The 10649-nt window shown below is 37.6% G+C and overlaps 2 protein-coding genes across 2 annotated transcripts; one reads left to right on the forward strand and one right to left on the reverse strand.

Annotated features, from left to right (window-relative positions):
• The first annotated feature begins 1744 nt into the window (after window positions 1–1744).
• On the forward strand, window positions 1745–2271 carry LOC107932724 (uncharacterized). Its single transcript, XM_016864812.1, has 2 exons — window positions 1745–1962; window positions 2025–2271. The coding sequence occupies exons 1-2, from the start codon at window positions 1745–1747 to the stop codon at window positions 2269–2271; spliced, it is 465 nt and encodes a 154-aa protein (XP_016720301.1).
• A 6461-nt stretch (window positions 2272–8732) lies between these two features.
• On the reverse strand, window positions 8733–10373 carry LOC121227992 (proton pump-interactor 1-like). The gene is made up of 4 exons (XM_041111015.1): window positions 10320–10373; window positions 9939–10070; window positions 9648–9746; window positions 8733–9569 (listed from the first exon to the last, which is right to left on the reverse strand). The coding sequence occupies exons 1-4, from the start codon at window positions 10371–10373 to the stop codon at window positions 9039–9041; spliced, it is 816 nt and encodes a 271-aa protein (XP_040966949.1). The 3' UTR covers window positions 8733–9038.
• Between the last annotated feature and the right edge of the window lie 276 nt (window positions 10374–10649).

Raw genomic sequence — 10649 nt, forward strand, 5'->3', positions numbered from 1 at the left:
AAACAGAAGAATAGAATAAGTAACCAAAACATAAGTAAGTTGAATTTTTTCCCCTCTCGAGATTTCGATCATCATACCCAAATATACTAGTCTAATGTTTTTTGACAAAGCTCGGATTTGGATACACAGCTTGAGATTTCTTTCTTTAAACACAGATGTGGAATAATGAAATACTTTTTGTTGACAGTTGTGTAAGTTGTGAATGGATTGTTGAATTTTTTGTTCAATCCATGCCAGCCTTTACAATAAAAGGAAAAACATTTCTATTTTAAATGACAGTTAGATTTTAGTGCTTAAAATGGTTAAATATTACTGAATTTGATGATTTTTGGAAGCAATGTGAAGAAGAAGCATGGAAGATTACTCTAACAGCCTATGAACCGAGCCCAAAAAATGTTACCAATCACCTGAACTATTGTTGAAGTTAGTTCCCATGCAACACATGCAGCAACAAAGGTTCACATGCAGCTCATGTAGATTCATGCAAGTAAGAATTCATGCACATAAGTTGTCCGGGTAAAGTACGCGCAACTGAAAATGTTAATGCTACTGTTTCATCTCAGTTTCATTTTGTTTTAAAAATGTTTTTGTAATTTAGTTCATTTTGAATGACAAATTGATGTAACTTGATGGTCAAAGAGCTGGTTACCAGCTTTGTTTAAGTGTGCAAGTAATATCACCTAGTCCCAATGTAATAAGTGGAGTTAGGTAGTGTTTAGGTTAATTTTTTGACCAACCAATGACTGGTATATGTAATGGCTTTGAGCCAAAAATTTTTTTGAATGAAATCATCAGATTATGCTCCATCTTTCTTTGCCTTCAAAATTATGTTCTCCATTCATGGTAGAAGCTCAAAGCTTAAACTCCAAGCATTTTTCCTTCATTCTTTATCCGGGTATAATACACTGCTGTTAAAGTCCAGATTAAAGTTCTTACTTCATCTGGTTAAAGTGTGCCAAATCTCCAACAATTGGTATCAAGAGCTGTTATCTTAGATGACCTGTTTCATATTCAATAAAAAACAGAATGACTTCATCAGTTTTTTCTCCTGCAGCACCACCAGTCTTTAATGGTGAAGGGTTCCACATATGGTAGGTTAAGATGAGGACTTACCTGCAGGCCTTTGATCTATGGGAAGTTGTCAACATAGATGCTGAGCCAGCTCCACTCAGAGCCAACCCTACAGTGGCTCAAATCAAACATCACGCAGATGAGAGGACTAAAAGACACAAAGCCATGTCATGCATTCAGAACTGTGTTTCTGATGTCATCTTTACCAGGATCATAGGTTGTGAGACTCCCAAGCAAGCTTGGGACAAGCTCAAGGAGGAGTTCCAAGGTACTAAGAGGACAAGGTAGCAACAATTGTTGAATTTGAGAAGGGAGTTCGAGAACTTGAAGATGAAGGAAGAAGAAACTGTCAAGAAGTATTCTGACAGAATCATGGCTGTAGTTAACAGCATAAGGCTCCTTGGTGAGCAATTTGATAAGGCAATGATTGTGGAGAAAGTGCTCTCTACCTTACCAGAAAGGTATGAAGCTAAAATATCCTCCTTAAAGGATTCAAGAGACCTAGCAAGCATCTCCTTAACTGAGCTCATTAATGCCCTCTATGCTTAGGAGCAAAGGAGAGTTAGCAGGATGGAGGAGCACCAAGAGGGTGCTTTCCTAGCTAAGACCAAGTCTGCTTCAAGTTCCTCAGCCTACAAAGGCAAGAAGAACTGAAAAAACAGGCCTAAGCCTGATGCTGCAAGAGGAGGAGATCGACTCTGCAGATTTTGTAAAAGGCCTGGTCATCCAGAGACCAGATACTGGTTCAGGCCAGATGCTGTGTGTCAACACTGCAAGAAGAAGGGCCATGCTGAAAGAGTCTACAAAGAAAAAGGCAGACCTGACCAAAACCAACAACACAAGGGTGAAGAAGCTCGAGTGGCTGAAGACAACAGTGACCATGAAGAACAGGTCTTTGCTGTGTCATGTCTAGCTGGTCAAAGCAAAGGCTCATAAGGGTGGTTGCTGGACAGTGGCTGCACCAACCACAGGTCACCAGATGCAACTATTTTTAAAACCTTGGACAAATCTTGCAAGACCAAAGTGAAAGTTGGCAATGGAAAGTTCATAAAAGCTGAAGGAAAATGGGATGTGCTGATATGCACTCCTACAGGCAATAAAGTCATTCCAAATGTGCTGTTGGTACCTGAGATTGACAGGAACCTACTTAGCATTTCTCAACTGCTAGAAAAAGGGTACTCAGTTGTGTTTAAGGGCTAGGAGTGCCAAATCACTGATCCAAATAGATCAAGCCTCATAACAGTCACTATGAGTGACAAATGCTTTGAAGTCAACTGGTCAGGTGACTCACACTCAGCCCATGTTGCTTCAATTGAAGACACCAAGCTTTGGCATCAATGACTTGGTCATGCCAACTTCAAATCTATGGCTCGGATGGTCAGCAAGGAAATGGTTGAAAGCTTCACCAAGACAGTTCAGATTGAAGATGTTTGTGAGGTTTGTCAGATGGGAAAGCAAGCTAGGCTTCCATTTTCTACAAACACCACCTGGAGAGCATCAAACAAGTTGGAATTGGTGCATACTGATGTTTGTGGCCCCATGAGGACTGAATCACTAAGTGGCAACAGGTACTTTATTCTCTTCAGTGATGACTGTACCAGATATTGCTGGATTATTTTTTGAAGCATAAGTCTAAAGTTGTTCAAGTGTTTATGAAGTTTAAAGTTGCAGTGGAAACAGAAACAAGCTGCAAGATAAAGACCATTAGGTCTGATAATGGAACAAAGTATACTTCATCCGGGTTTAATACCTTTTGTGATGATGCTGGCATCAAACACCAGCTAACCAATGTTTACACACCCCAACAAAATGGGGTTAGTGCAAGGAAGAATAGGAGCTTGATGGATATGGCCAGATGCTTATTGTTTGAGAAAAATTTGCCCAAGACCATGTGGGCTGAAGCTGTCAGTACTGCTGTCTACATTCAGAATAGGCTTCCAACCAAAGCACTTGCTCACAAGACACCTTTTGAAGCCTGATTTTGGTTCAAGCCATCATTGGCTCATATGAAAGTCTTTGGTTGCCTATGTTACAACCAAGTACCAGCTGTAAAGAGGGATAAGTTGTCCAAAAGAGCTATTCCTAGTATTTTAGCTGGGAATAGTACAGTCAAAAAGGGTTATAGGATTCTGGATCCTTTAACCAACAAAGTCCAAGTGAGCAGAGATGTGGTGTTTGATGAGAATGCTTATTGGAATTGGGAAAGAAATGAACCTGAAGTCATTTCTGAAGAACTTATGACAGATCAGTTTGAATCTGATCAAAATGATCCAGAGATGGATGTTGATGATGAACTAGTCAGGGGTACAAGGACTTTGGCTGATGTTTATGAGAGGGCTCATGTTGCACAAGAAGAACCATGCAGTTTTGAAGAAGCTGAAGCTGATAAAGGATGGAAACAGGCTATGGTTGATGAAATTGCCATGATCGAGAAGAACCAAACATGGGAATTGGTTCCTAAACTAGCCAAAAGGAAGGTTATTGGAGTAAAGTGGATCTATCGAGCCAAGCAAAATGCTGATGGGAGCTTAAACAAACTGAAGGCCAGGTTTGTAGTCAAAGGATTCAGCCAGAAGTATGGCCTGGACTACCTGGAAACATTTGCACCAGTGGCTAGGCTAGACACCATCAGGTTACTGGTTGCCTTGGCAGCTCAGATGCAGTGGAAAATCAACCAGCTTGATGTGAAGTCTGCATTTCTGAATGGCTTCCTTGAAGAAGAGATCTACATTGATCAGCCTCAAGGCTTCATTGTATTTGGCAAAGAACAAATGGTGTACAGGCTTAAGAAGGTATTATATGGCCTGAAACAAGCTCCTAGAGCCTGGTATGCTCGAATTGACAGGTACTTGGTCAGTTTGGGATTTCAAAGAAGCCTCAGCGAGCCAACATTGTATGTTAAGAAGAAAGGAGTTGAAACACAGCTCATTGTGTCTCTCTATGTTGATGATCTTTTGGTCATAAGAGTAGACCAAGCAATGTTGGCTGATTTTAAAGCCAAAATGGAGCAGGAGTTTGAAATGTCTGATTTAGGAAGGATGACTTATTTCCTTGGCATGGAAGTGACTCAAGCTCAAGGAGGAATCTTTCTAAGTCAGAGAACATTTGCCTTGAAGGTTTTGTCTAAGTTCTCAATGGAGAATTGTAAGCCAACAAGCACTCCGATTGTTGTTGGAATGAAGCTGTCAAACCAAGGAGATCATGAACCAGTCAATGAGTCTACTTACAGGAGCCTAGTTGGTTGTTTGTTATATTTAACTGCTACTTGGCCAAACATTATGTTTGCTGTCAGTTTGCTCTCAAGATTCATGCATTGTTGCAATGAAAAGCACTTTCAAGCTGCCAAACGAGTGCTTAGATATATCAAGGGTATTTTAAGCCATGTGATGCTATTTAACAGGGCTGAAAGTTTGAAGCTGTTGGATACACAGATAGTGACTGGGCTGGTTTAAGTGATGATATGAAAAGCACCTCTGGATATACTTTTACCCTTGGCTCAACCATGTTTTGTTGGAGCTCAAGGAAACAATCAATGGTGGCTCAATCAACAGCAGAAGCTGAATATGTTGTAGCTACCAATGTTGTAAATCAAGCTATATGGCTGAGAAAAATTCTAACTGATCTTAACCTACATCAAAGGGAGGCAACAGAGATCTTTTGTGACAACAAGTATACTGTTGCAATTGCAAATAATCCTGTATTTCATGGTAGAACGAAGCACTTCAGCATCAAATTACATGTGATAAGGGAGATGGAACAAGCTCGAGAGGTGGAGCTGATTCATTGCAATTGAGAAGAACAGGTTGCTGATATCTTCACAAAGGCCCTTGGTGTGTCAAGATTTATAAAACTGAGAAAGCAGTTAGGTGTTACAAGCATGGAAACTAAGGAGGAGTGTTGAAGTTAGTTCCCATGCAACACATGCAGCAACAAAGGTTCACATGCAGCTCATGCAGATTCATGCACGTAAGAATTCATGCACATAAGTTGTCCGGGTAAAGTACGTGAAACTGAAGATGTTAATCTACTGTTTCATCTCAGTTTCATTTTGTCATTTTTTTTAACAATGTTTTTGTAATTTAGTTCATTTTGAATGACAAATTGATGTAACTTGATGGTCAAAGAGTTGGTTACCAGCTTTGTTTAAGTGTGCAAGTAATATCACCTAGTTCCAATGTAATAAGTGGAGTTAGGTAGTGTTTAGGTTGATTTTTTGACCAGCCAATGACTATATATAATGGCTTTGAGCCAAAGTTTTTTTAAATGAAATCATCAGATTTTCTTTCCATATGCTCCATCTTTCTTTGCCTTCAAAATTTTGTTCTCCATTCATGGTAGAAGCTCAAAGCTTGAACTCCAAGCATTTTTCCTTCATTCTTTATCCGGGTATAATACACTGCTGTTAAAGTCCAGATTAAAGTTCTTACTTCATTTGGTTAAAGTGTGCCAAATCTCCAACAACTATCATGTTAACAAGTAAATTATAACTTTCTATTTTATCTCTCTTTTTTCACTTTTTTTATATAAAAAATGGTCATACATTAAGCATTAGAAAAGAAATTACATAGATTGAAATTTGAAATATAGACTCGAATGTAACAAAATAAAAATATCTACAGGGGCTAACTAAGCTAAACTCTTAGTTACTCTTGTTTCCATTACTATCTATGTTAAATAGCAATTTATCATATTTATATTTTGGATCATTAACTCTTATTGAGTTGTTATAATCATAGGACTTTAGCTTAATGATAAAAATATCATTATTTAGATGGATGAAAGCCAATGGTTCCAATGTTAGTTCTCTTTAACAAGTTACCATCTCCTGAAACTTTCTTAATTTGTATGTTAAATGCAGGCATTATATATTGTATTAGATAATTTGTTGCAGGGTTCTTGAAAGAACTATGTCCAACCAACCCTTAGAATTTAAGGATGTTATTACTAATAGCACGAGAAGATCCTTGAGGGGTAAACATAAGAAGTACACTGGTCCATGCATATCAATCCAATTGATAGGTGCTAGAGATGCAAGAAGAACTGGGATAAGAATCGCAAAAGACTAGCTAAGTGTGTCCTTGGTTTTGGCCACAAAACTCGTGGAGGGAATAAGGGAGAATACTATTTGGTTACTGATAATTCTGATGATGATGTCGTAAACCTTAAACTAGGAATTTACGTCACATTGTGATTCAAAAGAGACCATTATGGATAATTTTTACCCATGATATGAACATTAAATTGTCACAAGAGCTAATGGTTCAAAACCATAAAACAATTGATGGTCGTGGAGCAAATGTTCATATAGCATATAGATGTGGCATTACACCTTAATTTGTGCACAGTGTCATAATTCATAACATTCATATTCATCGCATTGTTAAAAGTAGTGGTGGCCTAATAAGGGACTCTGAAGATCATTATGGTTATCACATAGTTGGTAATGGAGATGGGATTTCCATATTTGGATCATCAAAGATTTGGCTTGATTATATTTCTGAGTGTCATGACGGGCGCATCGATGCAATACAAGGTTTCACTGCTATTACCATATCAAATTGCCATTTCGCCCATCATGATCATGTATGTTTTACCTTAAAATACTCAAGATGGTACACATTTTGTAATCTAGTTTTCAACTAAACATTATTAGATTTTTCTTTCAGGTGATCTTGTTAGGTGCAAGTGATACCTATTCTAAATATCAATATATGCAAGTCACACTTGCATCAACCATTTTGGTAAGGAATTGATACAAAGAATGCCTTGATGTCGTTTGGGATACTTTCATGTCGTCAACAACGACTACACTCATTGGAAATTGTATGCCATTGGTGGTAACACACATCCCACCATTAGTAGCCAAGGCAACAGGTTCATTGCTCCATATGACCCCCTAACTAAAGAGGTAAATGGAAATATAACAAATTAATCGGTAACATTTATTAATTTTATATTGTAGTAAGCACAATGCAATTGAAAATGTACCTATAGTTATTCCACTAAATTGTTTTTGTTCAATGCATTTCTATAGATACCCCATAGGAACTATGCACTAGATTCAGAATGGAGGAATTGAATATGGAGATCAGAAAGAGACCTGTTCATGAATGGAGCATTTTTTGTAACATTTGGGCCAGCCTCACCTCCCTATTTAAAATTCAAAAAGAATGATATAATTAAAGCTAAGTCTGCAACATTCGTCGGAAGACTCACTAGATTCTCTTGGAATCTTAAATGTAAGGAAGGAGCTAAGTGCTAAAAATAACTCTCAGTTCTACTAAAGTTCACAACAATTTGTTTTCCTTTGATGCATCAAAAAAATTAAATCTCCTTTGAAAATGTGAGTATGGTATGGGCTAACAGGATATATATATAAATGTAACCAATGTATTAAATTTTCTTAGATTTAATAAAATTAATGCATTAGATGTAAAAATTTCTAGACTAATTTTTAAAAGGATAAATTACACCAATAGTCACTCAACTTTGATGTAGCTGACAAAACAGTCACTCTGGTTTCAATTCAATCACTCAACTTTCAAAAAAATGATAAATTGGTCACTACCGTTACAAACGTAACAAAAAGTGGTGGCTCGTTAACTTGCCATGTTGGCATCCCACATGGGAACGACAACCTCTACAACATCCCCCATTAACTTGCAGTAGTAGAAGAAGAAGAAGAATAAAGAGAAATAAAGAAAAAAAAATTCCCTACTCAGGTCACATTTGATTCATCAACAGCGGCCTTTACATCATCCCCAATCTCCTACCTTATAGGAATTCGACCCTCTCCCCGACCACCCCTTTACCTTTGCTAATTATTTCGTGTTTCTAGATCACTGAAAAAGCAAACCATAAGTAAGTCTTTTTTTGTAATTTTTTTGGGGAAAATTTGAAATAAGAAATTGAGAATCAACAAAGTAATCTAACACGATGCTGTGCATGGACGGAGGGCTAACAAGAATCTTCTTCAACAAGAAACCTTGCATCCCAATATTATTAGCCAAGGTAATAGGTTCATTGCTCCAGATGACCTCTAACTGAAGAGGTAAATGAAAATATAACAAATTAATCACTAACATGTATTAAATTTGTATAGTAGTAAGCACAATGTGACTGAAAATGTACCTATCGTGATACCACTAAATTGTTTTTGTTCAATGCATTTCTATAGATAACCAATAGGAACTATGTATCAGAGTCAGAATGAAAGGATTAAGTGTGGAGATCAGAAGGAGACCTGTTTATGAATGGAGCATTTTTTAGAACATCTACCACCCTCACCTCCCCATTTGAAATTCAAAAAGAAGGATTTAATTAAAGCTAAGCCTGCAACATTTGTTGGAAGACTCACTTTGAATATATATGATGGTATTATTACTAGTTTCAACACATAATAAGAATGATTGTATTATTGCGATCTTTAATCAAATAAAATTTAAAAATCAAACATTTTAAAATGCTTTGTCATCTAAATTAAAGCAAAATACCATATACATGTAAAAATTATTGATAAAAATAACATAATAATCCTTATACTATATTTTAAATTGCATTTTAATCTTTCTATTAAAAAATTGAAAATTTTGATCTTTTCTACGTTATATGAACAAAAATAGTCTATTCATTAAAATTTTGCCTTGGAATGTTGAAAGGTTGTATTATTTAGAACTAAATATTTATATTATTGGCTGAATATTAACTGACCATATATTCTTCCCACACGTAGAGCATTTTATAAATTTAATCTTAATATTGAGTAATATATCGGTGTCGCTTTGGCCGAGTGGTTAACGCGTGTGCCTGCTAAGTATATGCGGTTTTTCCCGCGAGAGTTCGAATCTCTCAGGCGACGTTAATATTTTTGTCAACCCCAGATGAGATGCCCGCCGCCGGCGACGTCAGGAGCGGGTGTTGGTGTTGATGGAGCCTTCTTCGACAGTTGCGTGCTTGGTCTCCTCTGTTTAGGTTTTCTTCCTATGGGCTTTCTCCGCCTTTCGCCTCTTCCTTTCTAGTGCTTCCTTAGCTTTAGCTATCTCCTCCAACTGGCGTTGCTCCTTTATTTTATCCGCTTCCTCTTCCTTTCTCAATTCCTCTGCCTTCCTGTCCGATTCCTCCTCCTCCCTTGTTCTCCCCGGCTTCTCTTCTTCCGCCTCTTCGATTTTATCCCCATTAGAAGCAATTGCTGAAACACTTTCTGGAGGAGCAGATTTGCTAAACTTCTTTTGCGCCACAACCTTTGCCGCAAGTACCTTTTCAGCTTTTTCCACCGCCACTTCCTCTTGTGTTCGACCTTCCAAAGTTAAGCCGGACATTGTATGATCCATGACCGCTCTTCCATTTACTGCTAGAGGAATTACAGGAGGCACTTCACCAGGACCAAGTGAACGGCCATCTAATGTCCTCAGTCTCCAAAGTGTGCTCCCTTCATTGCATCTAACATATTCTTTTCGGAATGCATAGTTGTTATTCCATAAGTCCATAAATTTCTCCACCTGGACCATCAACTGTTTAGATCAAATATTGTACAAAATTTTTTATTTCGAAGAAATAAAACAAATGCACGACCTCACCTGGTTAATACAAAAATTTTGGAGTGCCACTTTATCCCCTTTCCAACCCAACTCATTCGCTTTAATAAATTCATCCCTGTACTGCCCAATGTGTTGGTTCTGCAAAATTCAAACAAGAGTAGCGTCGGCATATCCTTACCGGTACTTTTACTTAGTTTATCAGTTTCGAAAAGCAATAGATTCAATCAGAACCAGAACAAAAATGCAGATTTGTCTATGAGTCTCGGATATGATTTAAGTGTCCAACACGATTATGTTCATTCACTCTAAGTTTAGTGAATTTAAAAGTACCTTCTCATATGATTGTTTCTTCAAACTTTGTAGCTGTGCATACGCTTCTTGTTGGATGTCATCTGCAACTTTGAATAGGTACAATAATTCGCTTAACTTTTCGGTTTCGTCATGGTATATATCTTCTCTTAGCTACCTCTGTGATCTCCACAGCGTTTTTGAGGTTGGCTTTCAATTGGTCAGCTTCCTTCTTTAAAGAGTGTAGAAACAGCAGAATCGAATAAGCAACCAAAAACCGTATTCAAATATGTGTTTTTGAAAGGTTGTTGTTGGATTATTTCCATCATCATACCCAAACTAGATTCTCATGCTCGTATTCAAATATATACTTTTAAAGATTCATGGTTCCAACAGGTAACAAAGCAGATGTATATATCATACCTTCAGACGCTGTTTCCGGTCCAAACCTTGTTGATTTTCGTCCTGTCTATTCATGGTAGATGACAGCTGTACAAGTCCATTTTGACCCGGGCTAAGCCTAACAAGCCCAAAACAAAAATTAAACCTACCCAACAGACCCACTAAAAACCCTAAGCCCACTAAACCAGCCCAAAATCTTAACACACAAAACAAAACAAAAAACCCTAAATTAACCTAGCTAGCCGCTGCCATCTTCTGACACCACCCACCGCCACCTGCTCCACTGCCTAGGTCATTGTCACCACTTGCACCTGCAAAAAGAAGGAAAAGACAGTAAATAAAAATAAGAAA

The sequence above is a fragment of the Gossypium hirsutum genome, chromosome A04 (assembly GCF_007990345.1).
Source record: "Gossypium hirsutum isolate 1008001.06 chromosome A04, Gossypium_hirsutum_v2.1, whole genome shotgun sequence".
Taxonomy (NCBI): Eukaryota; Viridiplantae; Streptophyta; class Magnoliopsida; order Malvales; family Malvaceae; genus Gossypium; species Gossypium hirsutum.

What these genes read in the sequence shown, in the direction of transcription:
- LOC107932724 (XM_016864812.1), top strand. Translation starts at nt 1,745, where the DNA reads ATGCTGCAAGAGGAGGAGATCGACTCTGCAGATTTTGTAAAAGGCCTG. An exon ending in ACAGTGACCATGAAGAACAG is followed by an intron (nt 1,963 to 2,024) that starts GTCTTTGCTGTG and finishes GTTGCTGGACAG; the next exon opens with TGGCTGCACCAACCACAGGT.
- LOC121227992 (XM_041111015.1), bottom strand. Translation starts at nt 10,373, where the DNA reads ATGAATAGACAGGACGAAAATCAACAAGGTTTGGACCGGAAACAGCGT. An exon ending in ACCGGAAACAGCGTCTGAAG is followed by an intron (nt 10,071 to 10,319) that starts GTATGATATATA and finishes TCACAGAGGTAG; the next exon opens with CTAAGAGAAGATATATACCA. An exon ending in AAAATTTTTGTATTAACCAG is followed by an intron (nt 9,570 to 9,647) that starts GTGAGGTCGTGC and finishes TTGATGGTCCAG; the next exon opens with GTGGAGAAATTTATGGACTT.